Source organism: Pezoporus flaviventris, unplaced genomic scaffold (assembly GCF_033815535.1).
Source record: "Pezoporus flaviventris isolate CSIRO_AGI_PZ_B2104156 unplaced genomic scaffold, CSIRO_AGI_Pfla_v1 ptg000019l, whole genome shotgun sequence".
NCBI classification, from domain to species: Eukaryota; Metazoa; Chordata; class Aves; order Psittaciformes; family Psittacidae; genus Pezoporus; species Pezoporus flaviventris.
This window is the reverse complement of record NW_026892567.1, coordinates 172,948-193,768: the sequence shown is the minus strand read 5'-3', so window position 1 is coordinate 193,768 and position 20,821 is coordinate 172,948. Positions and strand designations below refer to the sequence as shown.

Below are 20,821 nucleotides of genomic sequence, written 5' to 3'. Positions count from 1 at the left end.
GTCTGGGATGTACCTAACCACAGCAGTGCATTGACATTTAAACACCTGAAAATAACCTTGCTATAACATTTGATAAATAATTCTAGTTTTCAAGAAACACTTCAATTCAACCCCACACTCAAGTCAAAAGACAAGTATTTCTGGAGCTCCATAAAGGTCATCACTGTGCAAAAGCAGCCAAGCCTCTGCTTTGAAACCTGGCTGCTCTTTGGGCAAGCCTGAGGCACAGCTTTCAAATTCTTCCACTGCCTTTTGAGAACCACAAAACCAGAAATCCTCATGAATTCAGGAACACTTTTCCAAATAAACCTCTATTTCTGCGTCTTCTTTTCTCACCCAGAAAATGAGGCTGGTTGATACTCACCTGCTCACAGGACACTGCACAAAGAAAATGCTTCATAGCTCTAAATTTCTTTGAACAAAGGAGTCTTAGCTGAACACGAAGCACTATTTTCAGATTTAACAGGAGGAATCATTACTTAAGGTACGCACATTTTCTCACATTGCATTTAACAGCGATTAAGAAATACAATTAGGATAGCTCTCACAGCAGGGAAGTATTTGTAACACCTCCCTCTGGGTCACAAGTCAGCTTTGCATACTTACATGGTGTTTGATTAGCCATTACTTTATACACAGGTTCTCCTGATGTAGCCAGAAAACTGAATGAGGTTTTTCAAGGAGGAATCCCAGAGCTGTGGGCTTTGAGCAACTCAGGAGTCTGCAGGGGGTAACCACAAGCTCTAAAACACTTGTGCCGCTCACAGAAAAACGCTCTTGCTATGCAGAGATGTGTACGAAGGGCCACAGACAAGACTGAATACTTTCATTACTTACAGAACTCAGCAGACTTCATCCCAGAGCTGTACGCCATGGCCCTCTTTGCATGACAAAGAACAATTTGTTTGCAAAACGTGACTGTCCCCTTTCTGACACTTTACCAAAGCCTTGCCTTTCCAGGGACAGACAATGGCTGCTGTCAGGCAATTCAGAGGACTCCAGGCGCTCTGTGTTCTCTCACTCCTTCCCTACATTATTCTGTACAAAACACACGTGGAGCCCACCCAAGCTAACTAAGCGACCATTAACATCAGATTCACAGAGCATACAGCCAAGAAAGGGCATAGTCACTCTTTGCTCAGGTTCCTTTTTCACCCCTTGAAGCCAACCTTATGTAGTATAAAAGACCTTGTATGATCCTCTACCTCGGCATGGGTTTTAGTCCAGTTCTTTCTAATGACACTGAATTCACTATCCAGTTGGTACATCACACGCAAATGCCCAGTGAGGAAGAGTGCACCGGTGCAGCAAGTGCCAAGTGACCAAATAGCCCTTTTAACACTGGTTTGGCTAAGGTGAAAGCAGAGACTTATCCGGTCTTGTAGACCAGAAGACTGTTCCTCCAGAGAGGTACACAGATAATTAATTAATTGCAATGCTTTAACTGCACAGGAGCATAAGACAGGAAACAGGTACCTGGCTGAAGGCAGAACCTCAGCATTTCCCAATCCCATTACAAAAATCCTAAACCCTGACTCCTGAGCACCATAACATCAACAGAGAGGGCAGAAAACTACAAGCAAGTGCACACAGAGAAACTCAGAGCTAACTCCATGTGCTCTAACAGAGCTCTACTTCCGAGGCCCTCAAGGCCTTAGCTTATTTGCAGTTAAATCCAAGGGCGTGTTAAGTCCATTTCTCCTTTCTTATGTTCCCATTAAAACAAACCCAAACCAAACTCAAACCACAACTAAGAGTTGGCACTGGATAAACCAGGAACCAATGTGAATAAAGCCTATCCAGATTTCAGAAAACACAAAATGAAGAGGCTTCCCAACTCTCACATCCTGCTCTGCTTTCCTTTGTAAGCAGAGCTGAAAAGAAGAGCCTTGGACCACACCACATCACAATGTCTGGTCATGGAATTCTCCTTTTCCCTCTGCAGACTTATGCATTTCCAGAAAAAAAGGTCTTTCCTAAATTAAAAGCCCCAGCCAAAACAACACCACTCTTCTACCACTAGCATATGTCTCTCTGGAGACAATCCAGTGACAGAGCAAAGCTGGCAGCTGTAGCTCTTAGGCTCCTATTAACAGTGCCCCACACTGGGCACACACCTCCTTGCACCCAGGATACATGGGGCCGCTAACAGCGTCTGTACTCTTAAGGCAGGGATCTGGGAGATAAGAAATGTCTTACTGCAAACGAGAAAGCTCTTATAAGCACAATGCAATGGCGATCAGGATCCGATTCCTTAGGAAGATCAGCATCAGTATGATTATGACAAACTTGCTCTAAGGTTAGAGAGCTGAGAGCACCATGTCCCGAAACATTTCCTCTCTTAGTTGTGAGCAGTGTTAGATTCATAACCCAGATCTTGTTTAAAGAGTTGGCTTCTCTCTGATTTCTATTTGTGCCACTTCAAATCCTACTGCTGCAATAGGAAGCAAAAGAATTCTCTGGACTCCACCTCGAGAAGGCAGAGTCTTAAATGCCTGAAGCACACCTCCTCTCACCCTGAGACACATCCCTTAATTCTGGGTGCCTCAGAGGGTTAGACAACAATTAAACCAGCCCAGCGGTGGTGGATGGTTACACACAGCAGGCCCTGTCTCCTCCAGCTGAAACCAAGAGTTCTGTGGAGGGAGAGGAAGACAAAGGGAAGGTATCCCTCAGCCGTGGAGTCTGGAGGTTTGCACAGGGACAGGGGAATTGGCTTCAGGTCCCACAGCTTTGACACAGCCTCAGAATCCAGACCCAGATAGTCAGAGATGATGTTCAGTTGCGATCCCCAGTACTGACAGCAGTACCCCTAGCCATCAGAACTGCACGTGGCAAGTGACCCCTGGGGTGCTCAGAGCCACAGACTTTCTTCAGAACAAAGGTTTTGTTACACACATTTCAGCACCTATTTTTGATATGGTTCTCCATGAAGGAATACATAGGCAGGCTGCTTTGCAGTTGGTCTCAGGCCAGTTCAGATCTCTTAAGTTAACGTAGCTTGTCCCCATTAGTAGTACCTCAATTCACTCATCTGAAAGTGACACTGACCTCTGGATAAACTGTATAGTGGCTGCTAAGAATCAGGCAGGGGAGTTACACGGAAAGATGTAAGAAAATCCTAATATTCTCTAGGGCCAGCATGCTAAAAAGCTCTGCCTCAACAATATGCAAAGATGCTCCTGAGCTCAATGATCCAACACAGTTACTTGAAGACACAAAGCAGAGAAAGCAGACTAAAGGAGCAAACTACAGCTCTATTCATTTAGCTACCAATAGGGAGAAGCACTGCTTTAGGCTATGTGCCATTCATCATCAGTTAGTGCCTGCAGGCCTGCCAATAGAGTAGTAACAGCAGCACAAATAGTATTTGACAGATATTTGCTCTCTCTTGTGTCCCTCCTTGTCTTTTGTTCCAGTAGGATTGTTTTAAATACACTGCCCTTGTAAGAGAAAGCAGTGAAGCACTTCTGAAAACCAGAAGTGATGACATTTGTGGTGGCTCATTACACAGCCTCAGGACAACCTCCAAGAAAATGCAGTGACCTGAATGTAAACAGGTCTACAAAAGATGCACAGAGTTATTCGTCTCATTTCTGGGGCCCTCCAGGAGGAGGCATAAACAGACTGAGACAAAAATGCCCCTCCTTATCTTCATCGGGACTTAGTTCTTGCCTTCTGCTTCCCCACTGTGAAGACTGAACACACGGGAAGTAGAATGCTAGTAACACAAGCCTTTTTCACTCTCATCACTAGTGCGACTGCATTCTGGCCCCTTACACATACGCTAGTCGCTTTGCAGAAAAGGTAGATTTTTGTACTGTACAAAGAAAGTGAATTCTGATTACTTCTATGAGCAACATATGCAGAGGAGGAGATTTAACAAGGCAGAAACTGTAGCAAGACAGCGACTGAATCTTCTGAACATCCCTTAACGGATACCAAGTTTAAAGGGCACTTACTAAATGCTAACCATGTTTGCCTCAGCTGCAGGTGCACTCTCAAGTCTGGCTGGAATCCAGCACCAGAAACAGTGAGCTCAGATCCAGGTATTCCTTTAAGATGGTCGTACTCCCAGCGACAATGCCAGATGCCTGTTAAAAATCAATCAATATCAAATGAGCGTTTTTGAAGAGCGCAAAGACAAGGTTGGGGTTATTTAAATCTTTGACAAGTGAAGCGTTTTGTCCTCGGCATGTCAGGGAAGCAAAACTAAACACGCGTTACTGCGAGACTAGCCAGCTATAACATCACATCTACAGATAAGAAAGATCAGTACAAGTCAAAGTGGACTAATTACACTGGGGGTAAATAGTTCGGGTTACTACATCTGGGGCTAAGTATCAGCACAGCTGGATTCTTACTAAATTTTGCTGCCATTTAGGCCCTTCTCATTTAATTGAGTCTAAACCTAGGCACTAGCTCTCCCAACTACAGCATTTAACTGATGTAATCAATTGCTTTCCTTGCCCAAAATCATGCAATAAGGAAAAACAGCCTCAGAGGCTGGAGGATCCTACCTACCTAACCTGTAATTCCAGTCACGCCAAAGATGAAAATCCAGAAGAGAATCCCAGCTGTGAACCTCAATAACACAAGGAAGAGCAGACTCACAATCATTGCAACGAACAGCCCACTAGAAAGACAAGAAACAGAAACCCAGGGAGAACAAGTGTGAGCATCTTTCTTGCACGCCTCTTACTCCAAATGAGGGTCCCTTCGTCTCGTGTAGGAGAACGGTTTGCAAAAATGTATTTCAAAATCTTCCTTATGAAATATTTCCTCATGGCTCCCTGCTGTTAGAAACAGACAGATTATATATGAAGATCTGGACACAGCCAGAATTGTCTGCGTACACCAAGTCTCAGGGCGTCTGAATGGGACCAGCACACGTCTGGTTTGGTCATTTACACTGGCTGACCAACTCACTGCCTTTTCCAGGCCATGGCCTAGTCTACAGCACACAAACTTAAATGGGAGAAATACCTGGGTGTGGGGAGGTTACTGGTTTATGTCCTCCATTTAAAATCCCTGCTTGCACAGAAACAGTATTACGAAAGTAACATTTGAGGAGCTTTCCTAGAAAAAAAAGAATTCATTTTAGGAGGAAAACCAGTGATCCTTTCTACCCATCGGAGAAGAAAATGATCAGGGCATAGTGATGTATAAAAAGAACCTGTTCAGAGCCATCAGTGGGACCCCTAGGATGGACGTCTCCAGTGTCTTTATCAAGTCTGTGCTAAGGAAACATTTGCTTTCATTTCACTCCCAGAAAGCAAGTCAGAAAGGAAAGAATGACTGCAAAAGGCCTTTACTCAGCGGGTTTCTTCTAAAGCAATGCAAATAAAGCAGTGTGAACAACGGTTCCATCCAACAAAGATCCAGCTTAGACGCTTCACAGAACATTTCATTTCTCTACAACTCTGAGGTGTTACATCAGAATTTTGTGTTAGAACAGACTCAAAAGAAATGAAACCCTTTTCTTCCCTGTGGTCAGGAACTTCTCTTCTGAACGTTCCCAATTTATTTAGCCAGTGACTAAAGATAACAAACGGGTCAGCCTGACCACAAACAATCAAAACCGGATGTCTTGGGCAAACTAAGCCAGACGGGCAGAGGGACAAGAAAAAGAACATCAGTTTATTTAGTTAAGCCTTTGTAAACTGGTCTTAAGTCCTAGCCCCTTAGAGGCTTCCCAGCATTATGCGTGTTCCCCTTCTAAATGGCTTGTTTGAAATTCAGAATGTATTCCTCAAAAAAGCACTGTCATTTTGGAGTTCCTGACTCTCTTCTTCAAGGCAGTAAGATACCTTTATCTACGGTGAGCTTCAGATTTGCTCTAGTAACACCAAAACTGAATGAATACATGGTAACAACTGTCATTAATAGAGTGCTTCCCTTAAACTGAGCCTTGAAAGCAGCAGTTCTTTGGGAGTAGGATAAAAAGAACAGAGCAATTCCATATTAGATTTTTAATCCCACCTCCTTTCACCATCAGGCCTTCACTCTCATCACCCAAACTCTGGCACTTTCATATGTTTGCCCAGAAATCACTGGATGCATGCTGTCATTTGGTGAAAAGTGTGAGGAAAATTCTACCCAAATACTTTAAAAGTAACAACAATCCCTTATAAAAGCATCCTATTTGAAATGGGGAAACTGGCTTCAGTATGGAGAAAGTCTCTTCAGAAAATGGTCAAGTCTCTCTCCAGCCCATCTGTCGAGCAGCATCTCCTTTGAGAGAATCTTCACCATAAGTCTGATTTTAATAACAGATCTAGAGAGAATGGCCATTTAGGCATATATACTCACAGATCTGCTGCAGCAAAATAGCTACTTCTTTTGTTTTGGTGCTGCATTTTTACTAATTGCTCGTTATTGAGTAATAATTGCAAGATAAAGCTAACTCTGTTCAGTAGTTTTTGTTCTTTGAGTTGCTTTGCCTGCTGCACTGGATTTGTGTATTACAATGAATTTAACTACATATTGCTAGTATCAGTTTGGAAATTGGGATGTGTTTTATATAGATACTCACGACATTTAGCAACTGCAATTGGTTTGAAAGTCTCGTAATCAAGAATTTTTAGGTTTGGAATTACCTGGCAGATGGGTCCTGCAACAGAAGACAGCAGCACCTCTTGGCTTTCTGCCTGGTAGGATATTCAAAACCTACTCCAGACCATACTGTATGCATGTATGCTGTGCTATCCTTACCTCACATACAGAACCATAACAACTTTACGGCAAAGCTTAAAAGTAGGTTTGGTAACAAACACGTACGTGATCAATTCTTCAATTCCCTACACATTCCATAGTAAGTTTGGAAAAACATAAAATTACCCATTAGAATCTTACATTAAAATCCAGTACCAAGAAATAGCATAGTCTTCAAAATTTTTAGTCCAATTGATCTTGCATCCAGGATATTACTGATGCTGCTGAGAAAAGACAAGACTGCTAATAGCAGAGAAGCAGAAAACTGCTCAGTGAAGCAAAAGGAGGACTTCTTGGAGTTGTTTTCCTAGCCTGCAAAGTGCTTGCCCATATTAACGTTTCCTAAGAAGAAATGAAGAATCATCTTGTCAAAGAACAAACAGTGTAGTTGTAGATGCCAGAAGAAGGAAACTTCCTAAGGTGCGGGTGCTAGCACTGCTGGGAAGGTGCTAGAATGCGGCAGCCTCAGATCCAGAGGTAAGAAAAGGTACCCCTGTGCTCCAGACTGCCTGAGGATGGAGAGTAGCAGGTTGCTACCCAGCATTGGAGATGCTTGCTGTCCATCTGCAAGGGAGGTGCTGTCTGGCATCAGAGCCCAAGACGTTGCCTTTTGACCTTCAGACGTGTGCTAAAAACAGGAGCGTGCTGATGAGGTGAGATGCAAAAGTACTAGGACAATCCACAGTACTAGGAAGGCTGCTGTAGGAAGGAAGAGCTGAGGCCATCACTGGCTGGCCCGAGTCCTGCTGCATGAAGACTTCAATTTGAACCTCCTTTAACTTTCCTTGCTATTAATTTTGGCTAGGAAAACCAAGTGGAATGTTTTCAAAACTGACAGTCATTCTGAGGAACACTAAAGCTTTTGGCTCCTTGCTCATTTCTGCATACCACAGTGCTGGGTTTCCCTACTGGAACTTTGCAAGTGCTCAGGCACAGAAACCATCTACCAGGAAGTCTCGTCTGGGTACCCTCAGCCATTTGATACAACAGATTCTGATCTTTGTTTTTCAATTCCTAAATTATTTCACAGTCTCAGAAGCCAACACACAAGCACTTAAGAAGGGTAAAACTTACTTTGCAGCTCCCCTGAGGTCGGTTACGTTTCTTGTTTTCCCTCTTCCATCTTTGAAGGTAGTCTGATTTGCCACAGCTAGCACACCACTCTTCATGGAGAAGTCCAGGAAGCATCTCTTAAGAACTATTCAAAATACCAAAAGAAAGCAGGAATGGAAAGCAATGGAAAAAAAGACAGAAACTATGGGTAAGACAGAGAGAGGAGGAGTTTATAAAAGAGAGAGACAAGGACAGACGTTCACATACTCATTTATGTTGCCCTGCTCTTTGCTGCACCAAATCCTTGGTTTCATTCCAAAGGGAAGAGTAGGTCAGTCCTCCTGCACAGCTGTATGTCACCTTTATCTACTGGTTCTGCACTTTCCTTATCAGGTTCCAATAAGCACTGATGCCTGGGCTCAATATTCAGTCTGCAATATCTACTCCCCCACTTATTCTCAGGAAACACTTAACTAACATGTCTCTTTTCTTCCCTCTCTGATCTTCACCTCTAGCTGTAGGCAAAAAGAAGGTAAGAATTTCTTTGCAAATGATTTTCTGTCTTTTGGGTCAGTACATCATTTTTCATACAGATTTTTAATTCTTTAGCGCTTCATCCATTATTTTCTCTTTTTGACAGCCTGGGCCTGCTTTACACAATCTCTATTTTAAAGCATGGAAAAAAAATAACAGCACTTCCTTATTTGCATGAGCTTCTAGGTCAGTGACAGACACTCTTGAGCTCTGAGGCCTCTGCCTGTCTACTCAAAAGCACCTGCTGACCACAGTGACAAAACCAGCTTTTTGTCCCCTTAATTCCTCTGCTGCTCTCCATAGGCAGCACTATGTGCAGCCCTGAAAAGCAAGCTGCCCGGTTAACTGGGCTCAAGTACCACCTGAACTTCAACAGCTGCCCAGATGAGCTTTCCTGCAGTCGTGGCATTTCCTTCATGCCAACAGGTTGGCTTGGGTTCGGTTGGGTGCTCACATGTTCTGGAAGGAAGAGTTTGCACCGTAAACCACTTCTTATCAGGAATGATTCAAGAGCAAGAAAGAGCTCAGCTTGAACCAATCACACTCCAAGTGTCCACGGATGGCTCCGTAGAAAAAATGATGATAAAGCTTCATACTTTCAAACTGTTTAAAACTGAATGGAGGCCACTGCCAGGTAAGAGCCAGCTCCTCGTGACCTTGCCACAGAACACTTTTCAGACTGGAGCTGTGATTTCATGTGAACGCTTACAGTCTGCTAAGATGTGTGTAAGAAATAGAACCACTCACAAGGCCTGCTTGGAATGATCATCAAAGGACAACCTTCATCACGTAGAGCTTGAGCAACAGACGGAAAAGGGGAAAACCAGGAATGCTGAATACATAGCAGAATTAACTACGTGCGTTTTGTTTCCCACCCACTCTGAGAAAATGCCCCAAACTGGACTCTGTAGCCTCCTCCCCAAACTTGACTGCTGGAGCTGCAAGACACATTCATGATGTGAGAATCCAGCCTCTCAATGGGATTTGGGAAAAGACTATTCTTTACTTTTCTAGTGACAAAAAAGAAAAGACCTCTTCACTTTGGATCGGCAGGTAAAGCAGCAATGACTGGGCAATCGCTCCTTGCCTCCCCCTTACTTTTCTCCTAAAGAAGAGTAAGAATTTAACACAACTAACACAGCTTTAGTGCAGGGCGGTTTAGAGATGGGAGAAATCACACAGTACATTTGAGTCCAAAATCAGTTCCACGAAAGACAGACTTCTTTGCCTAGCTAAATTACTGAGGAGCTCTACACAACAGCAGCCTTAAGAACTGCTTTGAGACACTCTGCTCGACTGCTGCGGGGTACTTAAGTACTAAAGGATACTTCTCACAGTACCGCAACCACATGGGTAGCTGCAGATACTCTTTAAGGAAACAGTAATCACTGAAAGAGTTAGGGATGGGATGTGCATACAAGACCTTCATCCCTGACCAAATCACTGCCAAAGTGTATGTATGGGACAACTCCTTATACGGTGAGATCAGAATAATTCAAAGCTTTGCTGTAGCCCAGTAAAATCATGCTTATTACACATTGCTTGAAGAAACAAAATGTATTCCATCTCCTCCTGATACACACAGACCTTGTGAGGACTCTTAAAACCAGGTCTGCAGAACTGCTTCAAGTAATTCCACTGATCGGGTTTGTATCTGTAGGAAGCCTGAATATCAATGTAGGTCACAAACCTGCCTGGGCACTGTGAGACCCAAGCTGTAAGAAAAGAAGACACACTGGGGGTAGAGAAAGGTAAGGAAAGTCAGTGCAATCAGAAAGCAAGAAAAAAGGCCACCTGCCAAACTGCCCTGTTCTATGGAATTGCCTTCAGTAATGCTTACTGCAGCATTTGGCAAGGGACACAATGCATTTGCCAGTGCATTTTGAAGGGTATGAATTTTAAAATCAAACAAATGTACGTCTAGTTCTTAAGCACCATGACTAAGAGGCATCTTTCCCTCCTGAGCAGCTATTTCCATGCAGAAGTGCTCTGTTGAGATCAACGAATTCATTTAACTCTCACAATTCAGGATTTAAAACCACTGGGAAACAGAGATAAGCAACGCAAGCCGCTCGGCAGGTATCCCAGGAAGGTGTGCTTACAGCTGCCTGCTCCCAGACCTCTCAGTCTCCTCTCTACTGGAACTGCCTAAACACCAGAAATAAAACCCCAAGAGCTTCTCCTTCGGGTCTTTTCTGTTACTTGGTGCATGTTGAGAACAACTAAGAACCAGGCAGCAATGCTTTAGGACTACTCTTGCTCCAAGGTGGATGAAAGAATTAATGATCCAAACTTGGGTACTTAGAAGCTGTGCCATTAGCGATGCCATCTGTAAGCTGCGCTGATCCTTTACCAAAAAGATTCTCTGAATGATGAAAACAACTGCATTTACTGTGAGGGTGGGGAGGCCCTGGAACAGGTTGCCCAGAGAGGCTGTGGATGCTCCATCCCTGGCAGTGTTTAAGGCCAGGCTGGACGGAGCCTTGGATGACACGGTCTAGCGTGTGGTGTCCCAGCCTGCGGCAGGGGAATTGGAAGTGGATGATCTTAAGGTCCTTTCCAACCCAAACCATTCTATGATTCTGTGAAAAGAAAATGGCAGGCTCCCTACGGGGAAAAATCACGCATGAGAGAGAAACACTGTTGGGTTTGCACATCTGGGATGAGGCTTTGCAATATTAAGGTTTTGTAATACTAAGACTTTGAAATAATGGGGCTGGGGCTAAGTTACTCAGGGAACGAAACATAGGGTTTGAAATACCGTGACTTAAACAGGCACACTCTGTGCTTAAAGACAACGGCATCTGTGGGCAACAGACACGCTCTGTGGTGCAAAAGAACTCTATCTTTGTACAACCTATGAAGCTAAGCCGGTGCAAACTGCTGCTGTAGTTAAGCAGTAAGTTGGGGTACCATGTGCCTGCCAGAGAGTTATGAAATCAAACCCTAAAGGGAGAGAAAGAAAGAAGTAAGAGGAAGGGGTGTACGAAACTGAGTCAGGGGAGGTGTAACCAGAGGCGGGACAGTTAGCACGTAGATTGTACACGTCGGAGAGGCTGTAAACCTTGGAGTCCCCAACCAATGGGGTAACAAGGGAGGGAACTTGAGGATGGGAAAGGAAATACAAATCAAAGTTCTGCCTTTGCTGTGTGTGCCTGCTTGCCAGGACACCCGTTTGTGCACAAACGTTAAATAAATGGCTGCTTCACTGCTGTGTCTGACCGAGGCCTGCCTGAACCTAGAGACTGCTTCTCACCCTTCAACTTCTCAGCGACCAAAACCCACGACCCATTCCCTCAGCAGGAGGCTCACCTGAGACTCCAACTTCTCGCCGCCTTCCTTTTTCTGGGACGCTGCTCTGGGAGGGGCACTTTCTCGCCTGACCTGCTGGAGGCTGCTGCTTCTCTTCTCCCTGCTCTTCACTGGCATCTTCCGCACTGCTTCTCTGGGCTCGTTTCTTCCCCTGTCTCTTCTTTACCCGTCTCTGCCAGGAATTCTCCTTCTCCTTCCTACTCACCGCAGGCAAGCAGAGGGGGAAAACAAAGCAGTTGTGTATTTTTTTAACTACAGAAATCCCATGCAAACGTTTCACAGAAGAGACAATCCCCTGCAAAAAAACGTGTTTACAAAAACCAGCACTCACAGCGACTGCAGCCGTTGGCGAGGGCCTGTGCTTGAGCTACGGCAGTAACTAAGAGTCACCTCAGTGCAGGACGCGACTCCATGACGAAGCACGGAGCCTCCGGGACACCTGCACAGACAACACTTGGCCAGGAGCCTGTCCACAGAGCACCAGGACAACCTGGGAACCAGAGACTTCCCCAGAAACAAGGCCTGGAACATTTTCAGTTCATCCTCAAATAACCTCCTGTGACACCACACTCATTTTCAGCCACACGCAGGGACCAGGAAGGTCATACATTATTTTGTACTGTAGGGTGCTGTACGCGTAGGCTGTGTACCGGGCCATCCACAGCTATCTCATACATTAAAAGCGCTAGGATTTAAAGGGCATTTGTAGAGCTTTAATGAGAGAAACTCCGTTTAGTTTTTAGATGGCATAAAATTACATGAACAAGCCCTAGATCAACTGCTCCCACATCTAAAGCCTTCAGCTCGATGACCAGGGGAAATCAGCAGCAGGGCAAAGAAAGGTTCTGGCCCTTCTCAACACACTGAGACTTGAAATGGAAATGGTACAATGGGCTGCTGAAAACCACACTGAGAGCAACGCTTTGGCTTTATTCCGAGAGCAATGCTGACAACACACTGACGTTTCAGTTGTACCTAAACTGGGGGGAGTTCTTTGGAAGGGAAGGATCACTGCTCGGGTCGGGCTGGGTATCACTCAGTGGGTGCTGAGCAATTGCATTGGGCAGCACTTGTGTTTATTGGCTTGTTTTTTTTTTTCCTTTTCCTCTTTTTTTTTTTTCTCTCTTCTTGTTATTTCCCTTATCATCATTATCACTATCACCAGCACTAGTACATTGTGCTTCGGTTATTAAACTGTTCTTATCTCCACCCTCGGGTTTTTCATCCTTCCCTTCCTGCTCCCCATCCCGCTCCAGGAGCCAAAACCCGCCTCAGAGTCACCGACACCTCTGCACCCCCCCTCCCCCCCCGGGTGCCGGGGATCGGCTGCCCCAGCAGCACCTCCCCCCCCGGGGGGAAACAGCCCCCAGGGCCCCCCACAACAGCCCCGCTCCATCCCCAGGGCCGGAAAGCTGCGGGACCCCCACAGCTCCCAGCCCCCCATGCCCCGGCTTCGCAGCACCCCACACTCCCAGCCATCTCGCAGCCCCACTGCCCAGCGCTCGCACCCGCCCCCCGCATTCCCCCGCAGCGCCCGGCCCCACTGCCCAGAGCCTCGGGGGGCCGCAGACCCCCAGCCCCGCTCCCCGGGCTCTGCAGCGCCCCCCAGACCCGCGCCGCGCCCGCTCACCCTCACCTCCTCCCGCTCGGCCGCCGCCATTGCCGGCTGCAGCTCCGCCTCACGCCCTGGGCCCGCCTCCGCCGCAGCCAATCAGCGCACGGCTCCCCCGCGCGGGGCACGCTGGGACCTGTAGTCCGGCCTCCGGCACATGCGCACGCGGCAGTGGGCGGGGAAGGGGGGGGCAGCGGGACCCCCGTGAGGGGCGGGGCCTTTCCTCATGGAGGAGCCGCCCCCCATGGGATCCCAGAGGCACCGGATGGGCTGGGGTGAAGGGACCTTAAAGCTCCTCCAGCTCCAAGCCCTGCCACGGGCAGGGACACCTTCCACATGGAAGGAGCAGCTTGCTCCGAGCCCCTGTGTCCAACCCGGCCTCCAACGCTGCCAGGGATGGGGCAGCCACAGCTCCTCTGGGCACCCTGCGCCAGCGCCTCAGCACCCTCACAGGGAAGAGCTTCCTGAGAGCTTGTGAAATACGAACTCACTCCTCTAAACGAGGTAACGAGGGTTTAGTGAGGGACAAAGTCAAGAAAGCAAAAGCGACAGCGCTGGGCGCGTGACTGCAGCCAGAGGCGCAAGGGATTAGCATTTGGTACAGGTTTATATACTTTCAGTGTTACATTAGTTACATGCATATTCATAATTCCCGCATATAGGCGGGGGATATTATAACGAGCTTCAAGAATTTATTCTCACAAGTCTCCTCCTCTTGGCGTCTGCACACTGCTCTGTGGTGATTGTGAGCAGGGGGCCTGAGGATGAAGTAAACAGTCTTCCTCTTGTGAGCAGGGGTCTTCAAGATGAAGTAAGCAGTCTTCCTCACGGTGTATTTTTCACCTCTGGCACAGTTGGACCCCCCAGCAACCACACAACCAGCTATATCTGTAATTATTCTGAGAAATAGCAAGGATTTAAAACAGTGTGACCTTCCTGCAAAATTTGTTGCAGGATGGGCAGACAAGGAGTATCCCAAGCTAGCAGAGCCTTGGGAGGCTCTGTCTCCAAACTAACTGATAAGGATGGTGTGAAATAACCCATTCATGTTTAGTGGGGCCACTAAAGCCTGTTATCTCACCACAGACTTACAACACAAACATTGCTCTTTAAAACTACTTTAGAAGACTAGCCTGAAACAATTAACTCATGTTTAAGTGGGGCCACTACATCCCACAGACTTACAACATAAACACTGTTCTCTTTCTATAGCCTAAGTTAAGCTAAAAAGTACTTTAACCGTCTGTTTTCCAGGCACTAGCTTTCCTTATACCAAGCTTCACCCCCCACCTTCTCTTACCTTTACAAATTCTTTTGCTATGTGACTCCATTTAGATCAAGAGATCTGAACCTTTTTAACTTGTTGTCTGGTCTGGTATCTTTAGCGTGTTTTGTTTCTGTTACTGTAAACTCGTACAGTTATATCCTGCACGTGAGCACACCTATGATTTGAGAAAGCCAATACATTTATGTGTTCATCACAATCTCACCTCAATCCACCTCTGTGGAAAGGAAAAGGGGGATAAAATAAGCAGTAAATCGCAGCCTCCTTGTGACTTCCCAAAGCCTCCGGTTTCAGTTCTAAAGCCTCGTTCGCAGGGTCCCGAGGCTCAGGTTCAGTTTCCAAAGGCTCGGCCGCGGGGATGCTGCTGCCGGGCGGGGGGCGCACGAGCCCGGCCGCGGGGCTGGGCAGGGCCCGCTCCGCCGTTCCCCGGGCTCCCGCGGCCGCGAGACCCCCCCCGCCGGCCGCTCCGCCCGGTGGCAGCGGGCGCCCGGGCCGCGCGTGGACAGAGCCGTTGACAGCGAGGCTGCGGCGGCGGCGGCAGCAGCGGCTTCTGAGCGGCTTCTGAGCGGCTTTTGAGCAGCAGCGACTTCGGCAGCGGCTTCTGAGCGGCAGCGGCTTGGGCAGGAGCGGCAGCAGCGGCAGCAGGGGCAGCAGCACCAGGTGAGGCGGCGGCGGCAGCTCTCGGCGGTCCGGAGCCCGCCCTCCGCCGCTCCCCGCGATGGTGCCTCCCCCGTCCCCCCAGCGTCCCCCCGCAGGGGCTCGCGGCACCGCTCCCCTCTCCCGGTACTGGCAGTGGCGGCGCTGGGCGAGCCGCCGCCGCTGGGTCTGGGTCTGGCGAGGCAGCGCCGGCCCCTGGCGCTCCCCGGCCCGCCCCCAGGCCCCGCCCCGCCTGGGGCCGTTCGGGGGCCGCCACCATCCACAGGTGCCCGGCGGAGCGCGGACCGGCGGCGGAGCGCGGACCGGCGGCGGAGCGCGGACCGGCGGCGGAGCGCGGACCGGCGGCGGAGCGCGGACCGGCGGCGGAGCGCGGACCGGCGGCGGAGCGCCCGCTCCCTCCCCGCCCCGCAGCCTCCCGGCAGCCGCGACCCCCGAGACCCCGGAGCGCGGTGCTGCTGCGGGGGTGCCGTCACCGGCAGCGCGGTCGGGCAAGGTGCCCGTGCTCCTCCTGACCCGCATTGACCCGTCGGCCTATCTGCGCTCCGGGACCGGCGGGGAGCGGCGCGCCGCGGAGCCTCGGCCGGGAAAGGCCGGGAATGATGCGGCTCCGCTCGGCCCGGAGCGCCCGGTGGGGGCCGGCGGGGACCCCGCGCGCAGCGACAGCGGCCGCGTCTGTCGCACGGGGCACGACAAGGAGAGCTTCGAGCGGCTTTACCGCGTGGGACCGCTGCTGGGGAGAGGCGGCTTCGCGTCCGTGTACTCGGGGCTCCGCCTGTGTGACAACAGCCCGGTAAGGGCGGGCCCGGCGGCGGGCCGGGGAGGCGGCGGGGCTCAGCTCAGCTCAGCTCAGCTCAGCTCAGCCCAGCGCTGCCCTTGGCTCGCAGGTGGCGATCAAACGAGTGGCTCGGGAGCGCATCTCCTCTTGGGAGGAGCGGGTGAGTGCGCGGGGCCACCGGGACAGTGCGGGGCAGAGCGGGTGGGGGTGAGCCGGTGGGGCCGGCGGGGGGGAAAGTGGGACAGGGAGAGGGGAGTGGGTGTGGAGTCACCAGGGGACACGGGCCGGGTAGGGGTGCACCAGAGCATCCCTGGGGATTGCGGGGGACACCTGCAGGAGGGCATCAGAGCATCCCAGGCAGGGAGGCACAGGAGCCCCGGGCCAGCATCGGCCCTGCTGACAGTGCCGTGGTCCCCCTGCAGCCCAGCGGCACTCGCATTCCCTTGGAGATAGCCATGTTGAGGAAGGTGCGCTCCGGCTGCAGTGCCATCATCCAGCTCCTCCATTGGTTTGAGCTGCCCCACTCCTTTGTGCTGGTTCTGGAGCGTCCGGAGCCATCGCAGGACCTCTCCGACTTCATCAAAAAATGGAGGTTCCTGCCCGAGGATCTGGCGCGGGGCATTTTCCTCCAGGTGCTGGTGGCTGTGCGGCACTGCCACAGCCGCGGTGTCCTGCACAGGGATATCAAGCCCCAGAACATCATCATCAACTTGGCCACCAGAGAGGTCAAGCTAATTGACTTTGGTTGCAGCACCCTCCTCAGGGACACGGTCTACACCAAATTTAGCGGTGAGCCCACAGCCCAGGGTGCTTCCCGTACCGAGCAGTTTGTGAACAAGAGTCACGTGCTGATGACGAGGTGGCGGGTCACACCGAGTGTGCGTCCCCACGTCCGTGGCGCCACCGGTGCAGCCCCTGCATCCCTGGGGATCCGCGGGCGAGAATCCAGGAGCAGGCGGCATCTGCCTAATGAGGTGCGCCCGTATCCTGTTGTAGGAACACCTTTGTACTACCCGCCGGAGTGGTTCCGCTGGCGCTGCTACCACGGCCGTCCGGCGGCGATCTGGTCCCGGGGCGTGCTGCTGTATGAGATGGTGTGCGGGGTCCTCCCCTTCCGGTGCTGCGAGGACATCGTCAGCGGGCAGCTCTTCTTCCAGCGCCGGATCTCTGTCGGTAGGTACCTGGCTTCGCAGCAGCAGGGGAAGGTCGGGGTTTAGGGGGTGGCAGCTGATCTCCCTTGGTCAGCTGGAGGAGGTGGCCCATGTCCTGCCATCCTGCTCTCCTCCAAACCGAGTCATGGAGCAGGAGGTCTGGGTGCAGCTCTGAGCGCACCCAGGCCTGGGCGCTGCGGACGGTGGCACAAGGTAGGCAGGAGCCTCCTGCAACTGAGCGGCAGTTCCCGGATTCTCCCTAGAATGCCAGCACCTCATCAGGTGGTGCTTGTCCATGAGAGCTCGCGACAGGCCATCCCTGGACGATGTGTTCAACCACCCTTGGCTGCAAACATCCACTGCCCCAGGAGACAGCCGCCCTCCACCCTCACAGCCTGAGCCAGCAGCTGGGCAAGTAAGCTGGGGGTGCCTCTTGGGGGGAGCGTGGGGTTTGGGGTTTTTGGCAGGTTGGGTATTTTGGTGGGGATTTGGGCTCTTGGGAGGTTGGGATGGAGTTTGGGGGCCTGTGGGGATTTTTTGGAGACTTTGAGGTTTTGGGGGTTGTTTTTGGGGAGGGACTTTGTGGGTTTTCCGAAGAGCTGGTGGTTTTGGGTGTTTGGGTGTTTTGGGAGTTTGGTGAGGTTGGGTGTTTTGGGGGGTGTTTGGGGATTGGGTGTTTTGGGGGGACTTTTGCAGTTATTGGGGGGCTTGTGGGGATTGGTTTCTGGGTTCTTTGGATAGCAATAGGTGTCACAGGGACACCTCATAAGAGTTAATTCTCCTCCTTGTAGCTGGGGCAGTGGTGAGGTTGGGCTTTAGTCTGAGGATAACGCTGGTAACACACCGATTGTATAGTGGTTTCTGATTAGCACTTACCCTGAGCAATGCTGATTCAGTCTCTCATGCTCTGCAGTGAGGAGAGACAAGACCTAACAGCAAAGCAACAGACAATGCGGCTACTCCAACACCAGCCACGAGCACTGCAGCTACTCCAACACCAGCCACAACCACTGCGGTGACACCAACAATGGCAACAGGCACCGTGGCTACTCCAATGGCAAGGACTGTCACTACAGCTACAACTCCAGCAATATGCACTGCTGCTATTCCAACCAGGGCAAAAAAAGCAGTGTGGCTACTCCAGACTCAGTGACAAGCAGTGAGGCTTCTCAAACCCAAGCCACAAGCACTGCAGGTACTACAAATACAGCGACAGACACATCAGCCACTCAAACGCCGAGGACAGGCACTGTGGCTGGTGCAACCCAATTCAACATGCCCTGCAGTTAATCCAGCCCCAGGCACAAGGACTGCAGTTACTCCACCACCAGTTTTAAGCTCTGCAGCTACTCTATCTCTGGGAAGGAGCAATGGCGCTACTCTAAGGCCTGCCATGTATACAGTGGCTACGTCAACCCCAGCCACAAACACTGCAGCTACTCCAGTGCAAGTCACAACCACTGCAGCCTCTCCAACGCCAGTGACACACACTGCTGCTCCTGCAGCCCCATCAACAAGCAGTGAGGCTTCTCCAGCCCAAGCCCTAAGAACTGTGCCTACTGCAACCATGGCAGCAGGCACATGGGCTACTCCAATGCCAGGGACAGTTGCTGTGGCTGCTACAACTCCAGTGATGGGCACTGCAGGTATTCCAACCACATCAACAAGCAGTGAGGCTTCTCCAGTGCGAGCCACAAGCCCTGCGGCTACTGCAACCCCAGTGACTGGGACAGAGGCTACTACATGGCAACGATAGGCATAAACACTGCAGCTATTCCAGCCACTGCAACAAGCACAGCAGCTACTGCAGTGCCAGCCACAGCAACGGGGCTACTCCAGTGCCTGAGACAGACACTGCTGCTACTGCAACCTCATTGACAAGCAGTGAGGCTTCTCCAAACCAAGCCTCATGCTCTGCGGGTACTCAAAGTACTGTGACAGACACATCAGCCACTCGAATGCAAAGGACAGGCACTGTGGCTACTCCAGCCACATCAAAAGCACTGTGACTAATCCAGCCCCAGGCACAAGCACTGCAGTTGCTCCACCAGCAGTTTTCAGGTCTGCAGCTATTCCGACTCTAGGAAGATGCAATGGGGCTACTCTAAGGCCTGCAACATAGGCAGTGCCTAGATCAACCCTACCCAGAAGCACTGTGGCTTCTCCAACGCCACTGACAAACACTGCTGCTCCTGCAACGAGATCGACAAGCAGTGAGGCTTGTCTAACCCAAGCCCTAAGAACTGTGCCTACTGCAACCATGGCAGCAGGCACATGGGTTACTCCAATGCCATAGACAGATGCTGTGGCTGCTACAACTCCAGTGATGGGCACTGCAGGTATTCCAACCACATCAACAAGCAGTGAGGCTTCTCCAGTGCGAGCCACAAGCACTGCGGCTTCTCACTGTCATCCACAAGCCCTGCGGCTACTGTAATTCCTGTGACTGGGACAGTGGCTACTACATGGCAACGATAGGGATAAACACTGCAGCTATTCCAGCCACTGCAACAAGCACAGCAGCTGCTGCAGTGCCAGCCACAGCAACGGGGCTACTCCAATGCCTGAGGCAGACACTGCCGCTACTTCAACCTCATTGATGAGCAGTGAGGATTCTCTAAACCAAGCCTCATGCTCTGCGGGTACTCCCCATACCCACAACTGCCCCCCAGGTGACCCTCAAGTAACATCCTACGCCCAAAACTGCTCCCAGGTGACCCCCTAGTGACCCCCAGGCACACAACAGTTCCCCAAGTGTCCCCCACATGAAATCCCAGACCCACAACTGCCCTCCAGTCATCCCCCAGACCAACAACAGCCCCACAACTGTCCCCCAAGTGACCACTCAGCCCCACAACTGCCCCGCAAGTGACCTCCCAGACCCACAACTGCCCCCAACTCCCCACAAGTGACCACTCAGACCCACAACTGCCCCCCAAGAGAGCCCGCATACCTACCTCTGCCCCCCAAGTGTTCACCCAGTGACCCCCAGAGCCGTAACTGCCCCCAGATGATCCCCTCAGCCCTACAATTGCCCCCCTAGTGGCCCCCTGGACCCACAAGTGCCTCCCAGATGACCCCCCAGTGATTCCCCAGACCCAAACCTGCCTCCCAAATGACCCCCAAGTGACTCCCCAGACCCACAACTTCCCCACAAAGTGATCTCCCTGACCTACAACTGCCCCTCAAGTGACACCCCAGTGAGCCCCAGACCCACAGTGGTTCCTCAAGTGACCCCTACATTAATTCCCAGACCCACAACTGCCCCATGTGCCCCCCAAGTGATCCCCAACACCCACAACTGCCCCTCAAGTGACTCACAAGTAAATTCCTAGACCCCAAACGGCCCCCCAAGTGATCCCCCAGACCCACAACTGCCCTCCACTGACCCCCAGACCCACAACTGCACTCCAGGTGACCACTCAGACCCACAACTGACACCCCTCCTGACACACCAGATCCACAACTACCCAGCATGTGGCCCCCTGGACCCACAACGGCACCACAAGTGACCCCCAGCTGAACCCTCGGACCCACAACTGCCCTTCAAGTTACCACCATCGAGCCACAAGTACCCCCAAAGTGCCCTCCTAATGACTCCCCAGACCAACAGCTGTCCACCAAGTGATGCCCCCAGAACCAACACCGCCTCACCAGTCACGCCCCAAACCCACAACTGCCCCCCAAGTGAAGCACACAACTGCCCTCCAAGTTATCCCCAAGTGATT

The 20,821-nt window shown here is 50.8% G+C and overlaps 1 protein-coding gene and 1 long non-coding RNA gene across 2 annotated transcripts in view; one reads left to right on the top strand and one right to left on the bottom strand.

Annotated features, from left to right (window-relative positions):
- Nucleotides 1-18,210, top strand: part of LOC133270185 (serine/threonine-protein kinase pim-1-like) — a 43,781-nt gene extending 25,571 nt beyond the window's left edge. Inside the window, exons 2-7 of the mRNA XM_061455181.1 lie at nt 15,865-15,957; nt 16,052-16,102; nt 16,365-16,731; nt 16,939-17,115; nt 17,357-17,508; nt 18,007-18,210. Of these exons, the coding sequence (XP_061311165.1) occupies nt 15,865-15,957; nt 16,052-16,102; nt 16,365-16,731; nt 16,939-17,115; nt 17,357-17,508; nt 18,007-18,009 (843 nt within the window). The 3' untranslated portion in view covers nt 18,010-18,210. The remainder of the gene's footprint in view (nt 1-15,864; nt 15,958-16,051; nt 16,103-16,364; nt 16,732-16,938; nt 17,116-17,356; nt 17,509-18,006) is intronic.
- Nucleotides 1-20,821, bottom strand: part of LOC133270201 (uncharacterized) — a 378,511-nt gene that overhangs the window by 272,147 nt on the left and 85,543 nt on the right. The window lies entirely within an intron of this gene.